At 35.4% G+C, this 19068-nt stretch overlaps 1 protein-coding gene across 20 annotated transcripts in view; it reads left to right on the top strand.

The window, feature by feature from the left end:
- Positions 1-19068, top strand: part of LOC106868262 (dedicator of cytokinesis protein 7) — a 175959-nt gene that overhangs the window by 24533 nt on the left and 132358 nt on the right. For 9 of the 20 annotated variants that reach the window (XR_016242868.1, XR_016242866.1, XM_089356432.1 and 6 more), the window contains exon 2: positions 17984-18074. Coding sequence is in view for 16 of the 20 variants with exons in the window: in XM_089356432.1 (XP_089212558.1) it covers positions 17984-18074 (91 nt within the window). In the remaining 4 variants the exon portion in view is untranslated. Of the gene's footprint in view, positions 1-17782; positions 18075-19068 lie in introns of those variants that run through there. The other 11 variants (XR_016242867.1, XR_016242865.1, XM_052970084.2 and 8 more) reach the window with 3 other exon arrangements.

Below are 19068 nucleotides of genomic sequence, written 5' to 3'. Positions count from 1 at the left end.
GTCTGGAATCTGTATAGGCTATGTGTTAGGATGTCACTGTAACCCCATTGTATGTGACTTACTGTACCTTATGTTTTGTATTAGGATTTCTCAGTAGAGCCAATACCTTCTTTTATCTGCCTCTTCCTATCAGGAGAACCTCTACAATCAGTGGTGACACACTACATCTCCTGTCTCTCCCCACCTTTCCTTCTGCTGTCTCCTCCTCCTCTTCCTCATTTTCCTGCTTCTTAGTTCTCTTCCAAGTCTTCTAGCATACATATCAAACTAGACTGATCATGTTAAGACTTCCCACTCCACTCTGTTTGCTACTTCTGTTTTGGGTTTGTCCCAGAGCCCCCTTACACTAATGAATCAAATGTGTTATGAACACATATTCGTCTGAAAGGAGTTGTTCTCCTTGACGAAATACAACAGTGATCAGCGTAGTCACTTTTGAATCTGTTGGAATGTATTACTAGTGAATATACAAGTCATCATTCTTTCTATCTCTTTAGTTGAAATTAAGCATTAATTCTTTTTTAAATTTTTTATTCTGTTTAACAGAACAAAATAGGGGGAAAGTTAGTGAATCAATAGCCTTATATTGACTAGAAGCATTAACCCTTTAGCATTTAAACTGGCCATATCTGGCCCAAATAATATACCTGTTTTATGTTCAAACTGTCCACATTTGGTGTCTCACAGCAACTTTTAATAACATTCTAAAAATAAGTGATCATATCGTCGAAATCTTGAACTCAAAACAATATGGATAGATAAGGATTACATTTGATAGAATAATCTGAATGCTAAAGGATTAAGTGTGGTGCCCCAGCACAGCCACAGTCTGAAAACTTAAACACATCTTTTGATACCAACCTAGCTGAAACTGCCCCTAGCTCTGTAGTTCAAATGTCTTATTTTCATAAGTTTTGAATTAAATTCTTCCACCAAACCTTAGTCATAATTTATGTTCCTAACACTAGCTTAATGATAACCAAGTTATTTTACTAAATTCTTTATGATTAAAATAATTGAAAGAAACATGGAGCATCTCAAAATAAACACAGTAACGAAAGGGTTAAAGACAAAGACATTTCAATGAGAAAAATAGAAGAATAAGCATTTGATGCATGTAGTAGAGAAGAGTTTGATGCATTTGATGCATGTAGTAGTAGAGTTGTTTATTCTTTGAATTTAATAATTGGCTGACTGTCAGAATTTCTCTATGCAGTTGACCTAGTTCTCAGAGTTGAAATAGTTAAAAAATTAAAGGAATATCTAGAAGCCTGAAGATCAATTTAACAGAGATGGTTGTTAGTAAGAAGGGGAACAAAATATAATTATCATCACGGAAGTGGCTATGCTCAGTATGCAGATATCATACACTAAATCATGTATCTGAACACTCAGTACAAAACAATTAGTACACAAAATGTGCATTAGGGTATCAAGCAGACTGACAGAAAAGGATTTCATATTTAGATGCACAGAAATAGTTAGCAATAAGAACCCTGCCTAATTAATTATGGTTATAACTAGTTAACTTCTGTTACCTTGATTGACCTAATCAGCTGTTGAGTTTGGTGTTGCAGATGTACAGTAGCCAGAATAAGAATGGGGGTGGAAAAATTTCAAGGAGACTATCGTTTTTGTTGGTAACAAAGGGGCTGTCTCTATGAAGGAAAAGCAGACTATAAGACTTGGGAACAAAATTCACTGTTGTAATGTTATGTAGTGAGAAATGGGCACTGAATGTGAAGAATGCACAAAGGCTGATAAAAATGTGGAAGCAATCTTTGCTGGATGTGTAATGTCAGCATAAAATGATGCAGCTTAATGGTGGTGAGAGGAAACCTGGTATTTGAAGTAGTGCACAATAGGAGGATGTGATGCAAAAGAAGAAATGATAGTTGAATGAAAAAGTGTCAAATGATGCAAGAAGAAGGAAACTGAAGGGGACAACTGTAGGAGACATGAGCAGTAAGAGCCAATCTATGGATGCTGGATTTTACAGAGATGATGATGTAAGACTAGAATGAGAGAAGATTAGACTATATTGAAGCCTGCCAGTGACACATAAAAAGGCACCTGTGCCAGTGACACATAAAAGGCACCCATGCCTGTGACATGTAAGGGACACCCAGTACACTCTGTGTAGTGGTTAGCGTTAGGCAGCAATCCAGGCGTAGACTCCAAGCCAAAACAGACTTGAGCCTGGTGCAGCCCTCTAGCTTACCCAATCAATCCGTCTAACCCATGCCAGCATGGAAAATGGATGCTGAATGATGAGGATGATGATCCTCCCAATTAAAGCATTGAACAAAATTTGTTCTGACTCCTTACATTTTGCATTCAAATCCTACCAAGGTTAATTTTGCCTTTTGTACTTCAGAATTGTTAAACTAAAGAACCAGTTGGTATAACTGGTTGACCCCACCCCCTTCCCTTCAAAATTCCTAACCTTGTGCCAAAATTTGAAAGAATATTTTCACCAGAGACTGGGTTTTAGAATTAAAACATTGTTAAAAGGCCATCCCATCTTTCACTGTTGCTTTATATTCAGTTACTACCTACCAAGATCCCATTTTTTAACCATATTTATTCATGTGTAAGTCACACTATTTTATATTTGACTTAGCTAAAAAAAAATCTGGGTTGTGACTTATACAAGGGGTGAAGCTAAAACTGTGAAGGGGAAAATGTTTTTACTAAGATTTAACAATAAATTAGGGGTCTGACTTACACATGAATGCCATACATGTAAATATGGTAAATGTTCCTTAATATATATTTTTTATTAGAATATAGATATCTTCTGCATGATATATCTAACCAATCATTTCAACTATCTAATTATATAGTATTTTGAAAATAAGAATTTCATTTGTAACTACATGTGATGTTTATCTCCCTTCTCTGTAAATCAAAATATTTGTTGCTATTTTGTCAGTTTAGTTTCTGCAGCTCTGCATGTGTGTGTGTGTGTGTGTGTGTGTGTGTGTGTGTGTGTGTGTGTGTGTGTGTGTGTGTGTGTGTGTGTGTGTGTGTGTGTGTGTGTGTGTGTGTGTGTGTGTGTGTGTGTGTGTGTGTGTGTGTGTGTGTGTGTGTGTGTGTGTGTGTGTGTGTGTGTGTGTGTGTGTGTGTGTGTGTGTGGTCTGCCTGTCCATTCATCTATTTGTCTGCACACTATCTATTCTTCTATCCATTTATCTATCCATCTTTCTGTCTAGCTATTCTTTGTCTCCCTATCTATTCTTCTACCCATCTATCTATTCCTCTGTCTGTCTATCTATCTGTCTGTCTATTTATTCCTGTATCTGTCTATCTATTCCTCTCTCTCTCTCTCTCTCTCTCTCTCTCTCTCTCTCTCTATCTATCTATCTATCTATCTGTCTTTTCATTTGTCTGTCTATCTATTCATCTATCTGTCTAGCTATCAATTCATTCATTCATTTATCTAGCAGCTACTACTACCTCTTTCCCAACTATTTACTGTTTTGCTTAAATAAAGAAGACAATTTATCATGGTTCATTCCAATTATGTTTCAATTGAAATACATGACTAATTCTTCACTAGACTCAATATAGCATTTACAGTAAAGACACTTCATTACAGAATAATTCAGCTTGTATTTTGGTTTTACTGTTTCTTTTTCGGTCTTTTCCTAATTTATTTATTCATTTATTTTTTTATTTATTGAGGGCTTGGTCATTTGGTTTTGTTAATTTCCTGTTTATTAAAACCTACTTTTCTGATGGATTAGCAATACTTGGCTTTGTTTGTGTGTGTGTGTATCTCTCTCTTTCTCTCTCTCTCTCTCTCTCTCTCTCTCTCTCTCTCTCTCTCTCTCTCTCTCTCTCTCTCTCTCTCCACACACATATATATATATATTGGTGTGGAATAATATATAAAAATTAGGAATTAGTAATTATTCACCAATATATATAGTCAACAGTGCATGTTTACTTTCTGACTTTTTAATTCATGATCGTTACATATATATATGTGCGTGTGTATTGATATATATATGTACGTGTGTATTGATATATATGCATATATGTGTACATATATATATATGTGTCCACATAAATATATATATATATACACACACATTGTTGATATGTATTTTCTCCAACTGCAGAGGGATTCAAGAGGAATTTGAACTTGAATAGCAAGGAACATATTTAATACTATAGTCTATCTTTTTGTTGGTACACGCAGCCTTTGGTAGTTTCTGATTTAGGCACAAAGCTACCAATTATGAAGGGTTAATCAATTCAGTCCAGTTGGATGAAAGGTAAAATTGGCCTTAGATGGATTTGAACTCAGAATATGAAGAGCTTGAGAGAATGCTAGGATGTATTGAGATGGAAGTATTTCTTAAACTCTTAGTTTTTAAACCAGCCATATCTGGCCAAAATATTCTACCTGTTTTATGTTCAAACTGGCCAGATCTGACTTCTCATACTTATCTTACAATGCCATTTTAAAAATGAAAGAAAATAACATCTCAAAGCTACAAGACAATGTATGATTAATTCAAAATGATGTGAATAAATAAGCATTACATTTGACAGAGTAATGTGAATGCTAAATAGTTTAGTTATATAATTTTAGCTATTTATTTATGTATTTTATTTATTCCTCATTCTTTTGGGTTAATAAACCCCATACTCCTTAAATTATAAATTCTCCTCTTTATCAGTTCTTGATTGAAGAATATAACTGTTTCAGAAAGTTCTGACATTATACCACTGTTGAATAGTAGTTCCAAACATCAGTGATATTACTATAAAGTATTCAGGCTTTGAGGCCCATAATGGAGCCATTTGTTCCCTTCGCCTCTCTGCTATATCTGCTTATTTTTCTGTCATTCAAGAAGACACCTCATCCAGCCAGAGTTTATTATATGAACCTCCACTCCTCTGTAAGCTCTAATTATATCCCTCTACAACTACTTGGCTTGGTTAAGGATGGTCTTTCTTTTCATTTCACTCTATTATATCTTTTTTGATCTTTTAAGATCCAAATTTTTTCTTGATTTTGGTTCTTCCTTCCTATAAATATCTGTCATTTTGTTGCTGATCTCAGAAATTGCATTTTTGTGTGTCATTCCCATAATTTTGCTCAGTTGTTATTCGTGGAGAAAAAAAATTTCCTTAGTCATCAAAATTATATAATTATAATTAGCTTTTACTTTGTCAGAGTATAACTCGGTGATTATTGCATGGTTTGAACTCATAATCTTATGATCAGTAATGAAGTACTTTACTTCCTCTCACAACCACCACGCTTTTCATTTCTCTCATTTGAGAATTTTTCATTTATTTTTTAATATTGATATTACAATGGTAAACTGAACATGTCTTCAAGTTTAATAGCAATATTGTTTATGTGTGTCTTTAGCAGAGTTCACTTTGTTGTATGCATTTCGGCCAAGTCTCCTCTGTGTAGATGACTTCCTCCTATCCCTTGCATAAGCCATACAAGGGTCATGTGTATGTTATCTTTCTTCCTCTGAATGACTTGCAGAAGTCCTTTCATTGACTCGCAGACAACATTCCTTTTAATTAACAAATTACAGCGGGTGAGCATCTCAGGAAAGAAAGGAAGAGCTGTTCATACTTTCAGGTTTTCAGTTAAATTACTTCCTAAAGGATTGTATTAGTTTAAGTTATAATTTTGACAATAATTTTGGTTGGTTAGTTAGATGTATGCATGTAAAAATATATATATATATATATATATATATATATATATATATATATACAATATATGAGTATATGCATATATATATACATGTATGTACATACCTTCATCTACATGTGCATATAGATACATATCTGGGTACATGACGTTGCAAATAAACATAGACAAAATGATAAACAAGGTACAAAAAACAAGCAGGCCACATAGAGAACATATCCTTCATCAGCTGCCACCATTAAAACACTGGCATTTCAAAGAGTTAGGAGGATCCACTATGCTTGGCAGTCCTAAAAATAGTAGTTATGGTTGCTATTTCTAATGTTGACCCGAGGGTCATCTAATTGACCCCTACCCCATCCCATACCCCAGTACTTATTTTCTGCCTTTCTCACCTCTTTCTCAAGGGATTTGAATTCAGAATGTTGTGAGGCGTAACTAAATACCTCAAAGTTATGAATCTGATGTATTACATTGCATACATGCATGTGGTGGATGGTGGCTTTTTGGTATCTATTTCTAGCAGGTCATGTAATCATGTAGAGACTTTGTGGTGAGGGTAGTGTTGTTTTTGTTAAGCCCTTGGTTAGTTTCACTTGAGCAGACCTATGATCAGAGGCGTTTCAGCTGGACTCATCTAATATATAATGTATTTAGGACTGCATTGTCCAGTGTGTCCTTCTTTTATCAAGATACGAACATATGATTTAAAGAAGATCTGCATGAACAGTACATAGAATATGCACAGGAAGTGAACTGTGAATAAGTCTTTAAAAAAAATGGTGGATGGTGGGCATCAGGTGTATTGTTGGCAAATTTCAGGAAGCATGGAAGTTTCGAAGGATGTAGTGTCCCGGCAGGTAAGAAATGATGCAGGTATTTTATTCCATGCTTCAGCAATTCTGAGTGTACTAAAATGTTTGCAATTAAGCAAATTATTTTATAAATGCCCTTTAGACGAGATTAATTTGCTTTTGGACTAGAGAAAAAAATCATTAGAAAAGAGGAATCATCTTCTGCAGCATTTTATGTCTGTGTTTTGATTCAGGCTTGGGTTGGATGTTTTTTCTTAGGCAGTGTTTTATAGCCCTTCCTGTCACCAGTCCTTTTAGTCCCTTATGAATACAGTGTAGCTATTCGACAATTTGAGTACATATAGTTCACTAGGAACCGGTAGACTAATTGCTTGTGATTTCTTGTAATCTTTTACGTTCTGAGGTCAACTTTGTGGTTTCAATTTTATATGACATCAGATATGTTCTAGACAAGTGTAGGTAGTCATTTGAATTGGCCATGCTCTTCTCCGTTTTTCTATCACAGTTAGTAAACAATAAGCGTTATTGGTTACAGGTTTCCAGTGGGCCAATCACTGGGTCCCTGTATTTCTGATGGTGAGAGTGAAAAAGCAAATTATTGTAAAGTTTAAATCTCTCAGCAATATACACTGTCAAAATATATATTTTCATTCACTCACTCACTCTCTCTTTCTCTTTCTCTGTTTGTCTCTCTCTGTGTCTCTCTCTCTCTCTCACACACACAAAGGCTTTCTGTCTGCCAAATTCTATGCATTAATCAACCTATTCATTGTAAAAGACAGTTGTCCAAGGTGCTATTCATTGGAGACAAACACAAAGCTACATGTCATCATGAACTGGAAACTACAATCCAGTTCTCACACCACTTATTTAGAAAATCAATAGAAAAAAAGACAAGGGTCATTTCTAGATAGGGTGTCACTATTAAGAGATATTTATTTTCTTATTCACATCGCCCTAATTATAAACAGAAGGTTTTAATTCATTTTCATTTGCCAAATTCTTGTAATTTCTTATAATGAAATTTATAAAGGGTTACAGTGTATGACAATTTTCATCATAAGTGATGCACTAAGCCAAATTCTAAATTATTAGTTATTATCATTTACTATTTAGCCATTGAAAATTACCAGGATAAAACTAGCTGTGCAAAACCTTTAGATATAGATTTCAAATAGTAGTTCACACATATAGCTTGTTTGATATGTAGATTTGTAGGCCATCAATACAAGTGATCAATACCAAATAGTTTATAGGCAATAATGCATGTTTCTGTGGCTACACACAGGTTCTTCATATACTATAGATTAAACTATTTTGTGTTAGTATCAAATCTTTAAAATTCCTTCTCAAATCATCCAAACGACTACAAGGAGTCTCGGCATTTAGGATTATTGTTTGTAAGACAAGGAAAAATAAATTTGAAAGACTGAAAGTAGAGTTAGCATAATTTGCGCAAATATTCTGGCAGGAATTACTCTAAGAACACCCATGCCTTGAGTTCTAATAAAATAAAAAAGAAGGTAAAGACCCCCTTCAGTCATGAATGACCATGGCATTGCACCTAGAAAGTGCCTCTCCAGGCACAAGTCCAAGCAAGGTTGTTTTATGAAAGACCAGTTGTCATCCATGCATACTAGCCTTCCCTCTCCACACCACTGATGTTATCCAAGGGAAAGGCAAAGTCTGATACAGTTTCGCACCAGTGATGTCACAACTCATTTCTACAGTTGAGTGAACTGAAGCAACGTGAAATAAAGTGTCTTTATTCCAATAACTAAAAGTACAACTGAAGAGATTTTAAACATAGAAATATGGCAATAAAATTAAAACAGTAGAAAACATTTGGTGTCAGGCGAAAAAGAAAAATTAATCAGAAACTAGATAGATCATGAGATGCAGGTACATTTATGAGATGTGGAGGGTAGAATTCATAGACCATCAGGTAAGGACAAAAATTCAGCATTTGGTGGTTAAGACCCCTTTATATTTTGAATTCCTGAAGAACTTGATTTTACCTTTTATCTTTCTAACACTAATAAAGTAAGTGAGCATTGCCTACCGTTACCAACGTCGCCTTACTAGCACTTGTGCTGGCAGCACGTGAAAAGACATTCGAGCGAGGTAGTTGCCAGTGCCGCTGGACTGGCTTCTGTGCAGGTGGCATGTAAAAAACACCATTTGAGCGTGGCCGTTGCCAGTACCACCTGACTGGCCTTTGTGCCAGTGGCACGTAAAAGCACCCACTATACTCTCAGAGTGATTGGTGTTAGGAAGTCATCCAGCTGTAGAAACTCTGCCAGATCAGATTGGAGCCTGGTGCAGCCATCTGGTTCGCCAGTCCTCAGTCAAATCGTCCAACCCATGCCAGCATGGAAAGCAGACGTTAAACATGACGAGGATGATGATGATGATGAAGTAGTAGTAGTAGTAGTAGTAGTAGTAGTAGTTTGGCAAATGACCTAATCTGAGGTTGTGTGTTTGAACTTAAGCAATTACATTGCAGAAGAGCTAAAGGTAGTGGGCTGACAGAATTGTTAGCATACTGGGCAGAATGCTTAGCAGCATTTTGTCTGAGTTCAAATTCTGCCAAGGTTAACTTTGCATTTCATCCTTCCAGAGTCAATGAAATAAGTACCAGTTAAGTACTGAGAATGATGTAATCGACTGGCCCACTTCCCCCAAAATTTCAGGTTTTGTGCCTATAATAGAAAGGATTATAGAAGAGCCATTTTAGCTATTTAAGTACATAAAACTACTGAAAAACTGCTATTTACTTTCATTTGTTTACAGTATAATAATTTTTATAGTCCTTAATATATGTTTATTCATCTTTACTTTCATATCATGTCACTGGCTACTGAGTTATTTCTCTTGGCTTATTTTTTGTTATGTGTGTGTGTGTGTGTGTGTGTGTGTGTGTGAAAATCTCAGTTACATGCACAAACATATACATATATATAGAACTAGTTGATTCTGCTATTGATGTACATCTTCAGTTAATATTTAACCTTTTCAAATATATTGTACATTCTGAAGTAAATTTCAGAGTTTTAGTATCTTCTCTATTACATTTCACCAAAAAGGAAGTCAGACTAACTTCAAAAGTCTAACATTTCATGTGTATTTTTTTCCCTCCTACCCCTTTTTTCTTTTTATCCTCTCTTATTTTCTTCTCTCTTTCCATTTCTACATATTCAACCTCAATGACTATGACTCATTTCTTCAGTTCTCTGAAAGAAACTTTTACTGTGTTCTATAAACCTGACTTGAAATAATCACCAGCTGTTATTTCTGCCCCCTCTCTATGTTTTCCTTTTTTTTTTTCTCTCCTTTTCTGTTTTTTATGTTCCTTTTAAATATCATTTCACTTCTTGTGTGTGTGTGAATATATATATATATATCTATAATTGTTATGCTTGTGAGAAAGACAATTCTTTTATATTTTACCTTTTACTTGTTTCACTCACTGGACTGTAGCCATGCTGCGGTACCGCCTTGAAGAATTTTAGTCACATGAATTTACCCCCAGTACTTACTTTTTTTTAAAGTTTCTTACTTATTTTATTTGTCTCTTTTACCAAGCCACTAAGTTACAGGGAATCTGTTTAACTAAGTGATAAACTCCATATATCGAGTACACACTTCCTCTTCCTTGGACGATCTGCTGTTTGAATGTATCTATATATATATGTGTGTGAATGTATAACAGAGTGTTTGTACACATACACATCACTGCACACACTCATTTAGTGATAAGTCTGACATAAAATATCTCTTCAAACTAAATATTATTTTACTGCTACTATCACTGTGTTGTATAAATTTCCACAAGCTATAACATCCTTTCAGTGTTATGTGTCTGCAGCTTAGCTGTAAACTGATCTGCTTAACAATGGAAGTGTCTTTTTTATTGGTTGTTAAGAGGTTTTGACATGAAACTTTCTTCACAAGAATTAGAAACAAAAAAAGGGAAATTTTAACAAACACTTTGTCTATTTTCTTCATGTTTTTATTCATTAGACTGTGGCCATATTGGGGCAGTACATTTAAGTAGATAACCAATCATAGTTGACCACAGTTCTCATCAACTGGTATTTAACAAGAAAACCAACTCAGAGATAATACATGTATAGGTGTCTCTATGTGCACGCACACAAACACACACACACACACACACACACACATACATGTATATATACAAGGGTAATAAGATCCAAGGATCTCAGTGTAGGAAGTTTATAAGCTTCAAGCAGTGCATGGCAGGTATAAAGAACAAAAAATGGACAGTGTACAATAAGGAACAATTCACCACATAGGTGAGTTAACTTGGAAATTTCAAGTGACAATATAACTTTCATTTAATGATTAATTAAGGTAATCTCTGCCTGAGGATTAGATAAGTTGAATACCCCTCATTGCATTACTATTACATCAAAGATTCAATCTGCTAAGAAATATATGTAGTGTGCATTTTACCAGTTCCACTTCCTCAATTTGTATAGGTCCTTCAGAGTCCTGGAAAGGTGATATGTAATATTGCTTGCCAGTCACGTCTGGCAACTAAGAGACAATGGGATCCTATACTCGATCACATGGAAAATCCTCGGAAACCCAGGCCCCTACATCAACAGGATGAAGCGTTGTAAGTTATGCATAGCTGAACACGCGAGTATCCTAAAAGACCCGCTTGAACCCGGGATCATCCTTAACTCCAGAACGGAGATTTTCGAGCCATGTTTAAATTTTAGGAAATTCCTGCTAGTGTTTTGGAATCTACAAGATGGTGGCACAGCTGGAAGTCGATAGCTAATGGCAAAGGGAGATAATCCCCCATTGTTTACTTTTGTAGCTTTTCGGAAACCACAAGATGGCAGCATAACCAGAAGTCGACAGCCAGTGGCAAAGGGAGATAATCCCCTATTGCTTACCTTCATAGTGAGGCTTTCTCCCTCCATATTTTGAAGAGGTCTTAGGCCAACAAGTTTTGGGGTCTGACGATATGCCATAAAGCTAAACCCTTTATGGATGGGAAACTCAGGGTAATCCCATAAACTGACCTATATATATTTTCTCTCATTTTTGTCATTAGATGCAGCCATGCTGGGGCATTGCCTTGACGGCTTTAGTCAAATAAATTGGCACCAATACTCAGTTTTTAAGTCAGGTACTTTTCTATCAGACTCTTTTTGCTGAACTGGTAAGTTATCAGGACTTAAACAAACCAACACTGGTTGTCAAACATTAGGTAGGAGGTCAAATACACAGATGTGCATGTACACACATGTATGCATACATCATCATCATCATCATCATCATTTAACGACCATGTTTGCATGAATTAGAATTTGTTAAGGCAATTTTTTTTATGGTTGGGTGACTTTTCTTCACCAACCCTCACCTGTTTCCTTACATGCATACACATAATGGGCTTCCATGCAGTTTCTGTGTGTAGCAAATTCACTCACAAGGATATTTAACCTGGGGCTAGAATAGAAGACACTTATGAAGATGTTATGCAGTGGGACTGAACCTCAAACCAGATGGACGCAAAGTAAATTGCTTAACCACACAGCCATGCCTGTTTTATATGATACTAGACTTCCCATGACCTGTTGGGTCACTGGAGAAGTCCGAGTCTTTCAGCAACAGAGTTTTGTTTCGTGTTTTTTTTTTTGTCTTTTTTTTTTTCTTTTTCATATTATTTCGCATGCTTTCAACAAATGTGACATCGAAATCAGGCATAAATGACTCCTTTCTCCAGAAAAGGAAAAATTTGGCTGCTATTTCTTGCACGCCCTGCTACCACGTAACAGGTATTTCGGGTCCTTTATCACAAATAGCTGTTACATGGTGGTAGGGCTTGCTAGAAATAGCAGCCAAATCTTTGGCGGTGAGATATGTTGAATGCACTCAAAAGAAACCTATGGAAAAAGACCATTTCATGCCAAGGTTACAAATGGGCCTTTTACGAAATATTTACTGTATTTCTAAAGTCATTTTCACTTCAGAATATTTTGCCTGTCATGATGTGTCTAATGGAAAGGCTAGAGTTTCTTCCCTTTCAGGGTGTAGTTATATTTAGAGTATTTTCCCATTATGCACTGTTTTGGGTATTTATACCCCAAAACACAGAATATCAATAACTAATGGTCCAATTTATGCAAAACTTGTTTTATTCCATTCATATTCACATTTCAGGGGCACTCTACTTTCAAAGTATTTTCCCATTATGCACCAGTTTGGCTATGTAACATTGCAAGCAAGCAAGATTGAAATTCACTTTTAATAGTATATAGGTAGTGAACTGAAGAACCTTCAATTAGCTGTATATATCCTTGCAATTGAAAGACAAAAATTCCCTCTAGAGGTGTTTGAAATCTTTAAAAAAAAAAAGGAAGCAATGATGGGAGATAACTCCAATAATGCCTGCTAATCCATATTTACTGGAAAATAAAGACAATTTAGTTGGAGTGGTTCTTGCCTATAATGCTAACTAGTGGGAAAAAGCAATGGACAGTCAAGGCTCTGTCGGAATACATCAACATCTTGTGCCAAACTCTACCAGAGCCTTGATGATAAAATAAAAGTGGATATCTTGAAGGAAAGGAACACTGTGAGTGGTTTGTTATGTTGTTTTTAAAGTGTAGCACAACTGATTCTGTGAGAGAGAGAGAGAGAGAGAGAAAGAGAAAGAGAGAAAGGAATCAACCACCAATACCTAACTTCATCATTATCATTGTTTAACGTCCATGTCCCATACTGACACGGGTTGGACAATTTGACATGATCCAATGGGTCATAGGACTGCATTGTACTCCAGTGTCTGCTTTGGAATGGTTTCTGCAGCTGGATGCCCTTCCTAATGCCAGCTACTGTACTGGTTGCTTTTTTCATGCCACCAGCTCTATTGAGACTACCATGCAGATCACAAGATTGTTAACACCAGAAAGATCAAATACAGAGTTGGCTGCAACAGAATTTGAATACAGAATGTTTATAGTTGGAACAAACACCACAAGGCATCTTTCTGGTGTTTTTCATCCTTCTGCTAATCAGCTGTCCTGAATAGAACATACACATCAAAAATATCTTGGGCAGTACACCAAATCTTACACATTTCAGTTCATTTAGCTGTCTGAAATATTCATCAGATCCTTTTTTTTTTAATCATTTTTGCCTGATGTAGTATATCTCCCTGTCCAGGGAGATATCTATTTATCTGTCAGTACTCAGTAAGAAATGGACATTTGCAGCAACTCCCTAAAGGCACAAAAGACCAAATAGATAAAACACAGTTTATGGTTAGATTTCTAGTCAAGAGCTGAAGTTGAAACCAATCCTTTGAAAATCTGTGCTCTATTCAATCAAATATTTGCTAGCCTTATAAAGTGTTATATTTTTCTTGTTTACTTAGAAATAATAGAGTAATAATCCAGATTAGGTGTGTTGTCTGTGGTTCAATATACTTCTCTCATTTACTTGTGAAGAAGAAAACACAGTGGTACTCCAGATAGGTGTGAAGTCTGGTTATTCTAACTGTAAAACTCAAGACAGTTATAATAACGTAAACGAAAAATCGAGACGTCTTGTGAACATTCTCTCGAGTTCCAGAACTTCGAATTCTATTAGCTAGTAATCTCCATAACAGAGTTGTTCAATTATCTGTTATCACTTCCCTTCCACCTTTGGACTTCACCCCTACCAGGACATCTTCTGTGCCTTTACTTCCCTCCTTCTCTATCAATAAGTGACTTCCATAGTTTCAAGTTAAATATTAACTAGTATTAACCCCAATCTGTTATCTCCTATTTTATCTTGGTAATGTCCCATTTAGCCATTTTTAGTTAGAGTTAATGCTATTCTGCATGAATTGCCTTGTAATTTGTAGAGGCTGTGTGTCCTCCATATCAATTTTTTTTTTCTTTCATGATTTTTGTATCTAGTTGCCCTTCTTATCACCAAGTACTTTACAACATGGAATGGGTGCATTGTATCATGCCACCAGTAGAGAGATGTACTCTGCCAGGACTTTATGAGATTTTGTTCTATAGGTGGAGAAACATGAGTATCTTAACCCTTTGACATTTAGATTACTTTGTCAAATGCAATACTTATCTATTCACATTGTTTTCATGTAACCTTACTTTCTCTCACAGCTTTGAAATTTCAGTGATGTGATTCACTATCTTTAGAATAACAATGTAGGGTAGGTGTGAGAGGCCAGATTTGACCAGTTTGAGCATAAAGCAGGTAGAATATTTGGGCTGGATACAGCTGGTTTAAAAGCTAAAGGATTAAAATTTTAATTATTTTTATGTCAACAATTGAAAATTATGATCTAATCATTGTTAGTGTCAGTTTAGAATATTTTTTTTTAGATTTAACTAAACACTTATAAACATTTTTCCTAATCTTACACAATCAAAATATGTAACTTTTTAATTAGGTGTGTAATCAGTTTATGCATTACAAACTCTTATGTTTATGTGTGTGTGTATGCATATCTGTATATATGTAAGTATATATAATATGTATGTATACACACACTGCTTTATATACTGAGTAGAATTTCTTCCATTTGTAAGATCTAACATATATATATATATAAAATTTGTAAACAGAGTTACAAACATGTTTAATAAATATATACCTAGCACTATTTAATTAATATGCACACACACACACACTTTTGTGGTATGCATGTATGTATGTCAGTGTTCAATCTTTCTGGACACATTGTCTGTACATCCCATTATGATCATCCTAAATTACTATTATTTTCAGAGCATTTATTCCTCTCATCAGATACTTTGTGTTTTCCTACAGCTATCATCCATTTCATGTAGGCATTATATACTTATTTTCACTTTTTTTTTTTTTTTACTTTGTAAATTCTTTTCATTATTGTGTTAGAAATTACTATCATCATCATCATCATCATCATCATCATCATCATCATCATCATCATCATCATCATCATCATCATCATCATCATCATCATTATTATTATTTTTATTATATAAGGTGATGCTCTGGCAGAATTGTTAGTCTGTTGAGCAAAATACTTGGCAGTATTTCTTCCCATGCTTTAAGTTCTGAGTTCAAATCCCACCAAGGTCAAATTTATCTTTCACCCTTTTGGGTGGGGGTCAATAAAATATAGTACCTGCCAAGTATTTGGGTGGATGTAATCAACTTGCTCCTGCACTAAAAAATTCCTGGCCTTGTGCCAAAATTAGAAAGAATACTATGCCAGACAAAATGTTTAGCAGCATTCCTTTCAGCTTTACATTCTAAATTGAAATGTTGTTGAGGTCAACTTTGCTTTTTATTCTTTTAGCCTTTCAGGGTCAATAAATTAAGTCCCAGTGAACCACTGGGGCCTATGTGATCGACCAGTCCCCTCCCCATAAATTTCAGGCTTTGTGCCTTTAGTAGAAAGGATTATTATTATTATTATTATTATGATGATGATCATTATCATCATCATCATTATTACTAAGTCGGCGAGCTGAGAGAATCGTTAGCACACCAGACAAGATGCTTGGCAACATTTCATCCATTTTTACGTTCTGAGTTCAAATTCCACCAAGGTCAGCTTTGCCTTTCATCTTTTAGGGGTCAGTAAAATAAGGTACTAGTCAAGTACTGAGATTAATGTAACTGACTTGCTCATTTCCCCAAACTTGTTGGCCTTGTGCCTATAGTATAAAGAATTATTATTATTATTATTATCATTATTATTAAACTTGACAGTGGTTTGTCAGCATAAAGGGCCACTCTATGTATTTTACAATATTAAGTTATTTCCCTTTGCATTAAGGAGTTCTAATTATGTTGGGTTTCACGAATTAAATAATGATGCAATTAGTGTGGTCAGTTTAATCAACTGTCGCCCATCCTACGAAGCACTTGAAATTGTTTCTCTTTTTCCCGTCTTGCTGTAGGTTTAAAGTATTTTGACACGAGACAAAATAGAGCCTGGCCTTCCGCATGACTCATAATTTCATTAAATGCCTTTCTGTAATAAGCATAGCACATGTTTGTATGCACACTCAGAATAAACACACATTCACATGCTCGTGCATTGTGTCTAATATGAACATGCTCAACGTCTATTACATGCCACAATCATATGTACTCTTACAAACCCTCTCAAACATACACACACACACACACTTTAGGGATACACCTTCAATACACAAGTATTCCAGCATACACACCTTCACATAACACACACACACACACACACACACTCAACATATCAGCTGTTCCTATAGAATTACGTATCACACTTCCTTTCTCTGCTTATTAGCTAGTTGTGGACAATTATGTGTGTGTGTGTGTGTGTCTGTTAGTATGTGTGTATGTATTTTATGTGTGAGTATATGTATATGACAATGAGGGTTATGTAAATAAGGGTTACATATGTAATTCTTGTTTGCATGCTTGCATGCAGATACATATGTGTGTGTGTATGTGTGTGAGTACTTTTATTTAAAAACCATAAACCTATCAAGCTCTCATTTCTGTTGTTCTCCTTGCTCCCTCTGTTCTGATATATGCAATTGGTTGGTATTGTCTCTCTTCCCAAATCCTATCATCCCATCCTATCCCATCTCTACAGTTCTACAATGCTTTTTGTTGTCTGCAGAAAAAGAAGAAAAAAAATAGAAAAAAAGATGTTTTTTTCACATGCATACATATCATTAAAAATATCATAAATTGGGTACAGAGGGTAGTCTTTTCCTCCCACCTCAGAAAACAAATGTAAAAATACACATATTTACGTACATCTGTATGAACATAAATGCATGTTTGTGTATTGATAGAGAGACAGATATAACGATAAAATTTTGTGTATATATATATATACACAAAATTTTATATATATATATATATAAAGAAAAGGAGAGAAAGTGTTAAACAAAGCAGAAGAAATAGAACAAATAGGATCCTATACGTAAGAGTGTGTGTGTGTGTGTGTATAGATATATATATATTATATTCATCATCATCATTTATGACTCAAGGGCTGAGAGTTTTATGATTTGATAAATGCAATGCCCAAAACGCATGGCCTTTGAGTCACTTATGTAATTTTGCAGCCGATTAAATTGTTTGTTTGTTTGTGTGTATGTGTGTGTGTACACATAGAGTGGCTGCTTCTGCGTCTCTCTTTTTCTCTCTCTCTCTCTCTCTCTCCTCTCTCTCTCTCTCTCTCTCTCTCTCCTCTCTCTCTCTCTCTCTCTCTCTCCCACCCACACACATACACATCAGTGTCAGTTGCGTCAACTTCTCAACTTCCTTCCTCTTTCTCTCTCTCTCTCTCTCTCTCTATTTCTACATTATGTCCACCACACAAGTGGCTGTATGAGCCGCCTGAATGTGGTGGACATTTGTTGCATGCACTGATGCTATCCAAAATCTCAAAGTTCCTCAGTGCTAACCGTCTTCATCAATTACCTTCCAGGCAGGGGGCAGCAGAAGTTCGAAAGCAGATCCATTCTCCAGCCATCACCAACGATGTACCTAAAAGTACCAGTGGAATAAACCTAGCTGTTGTGAGTATGCAATATTGTGTATGTTTACATATATTTATGACTGCGTGAAAGTATCTACATATAGGAGTGTGCTTGTATGTATTAATATGTATATGCGTATGCTTGTGCTGTAATTTTTGCTTCCCCATCATCATTGCCACTGCCAGAACTTCAAGTATCATTCAAACAACAAAGTAGAAAACAAACTTCACACACACACACACACACACACACACACACACACACACACACACACACACACATACACACACACACACACACACACATACACACACACACACACACACACACGCACACACACACACACACACACACACACACTCTCTCATTCTTTCTTTCCTCATCCCCTATCATCTGTCATTTTTCTCTTTTGCTTTCTCTTCTATCACCTATTTCTTTTTATTTCTCTTGACTTTGTCTCCCTTCCTCTCTCCCTCTCATTGCACACACACACACACACACATACATGCATATATGCATAGAGGTGCATATGTATATACAAACGCACATAAACACACAGGCATTGTGTTTCTTTGACATTTACTTAATAATCAACATTTGTCTGTTTTTTGAAGGGACCTCATTTTCATCTAACTGCTAACTTCCACTTCTTTACTAAAGTTTATACAATTCAGCTTGTTTCATTTTAACACACACACACACACATACAGAAATACACACAGTATTTATATCTTCCCTTTGTCATCCAATGCATTTTACATAGATTTTTAACTTGTGGAGTATTGGTGTGATGTAAACTGCCATTGTATACATGCTTTGTTTATTATTACTTTCGAGCAGTGTTTCTCAACCATTTTTTTTTACGTATGTACCCCTTTGATTCCTATTTTATTTGCATGGACCCTCATAGCTATTTGATGTTAATAAAAAAAAAAAAAAATCCAGTTATATTTCTAGAATTAAATATTATTAGGAATTGTATAAAAATGATTATTAGAATATTTTGTGTATTGTAGAAGTATAACCAATTTAT

Source organism: Octopus bimaculoides, chromosome 8, assembly GCF_046866305.1.
Source record: "Octopus bimaculoides isolate indiv1 chromosome 8, ASM4686630v1, whole genome shotgun sequence".
Lineage (NCBI taxonomy): Eukaryota > Metazoa > Mollusca > Cephalopoda > Octopoda > Octopodidae > Octopus > Octopus bimaculoides.
Note: the sequence above shows the minus strand (reverse complement) of the source record. Positions and strands in the feature narration are given on the sequence as shown.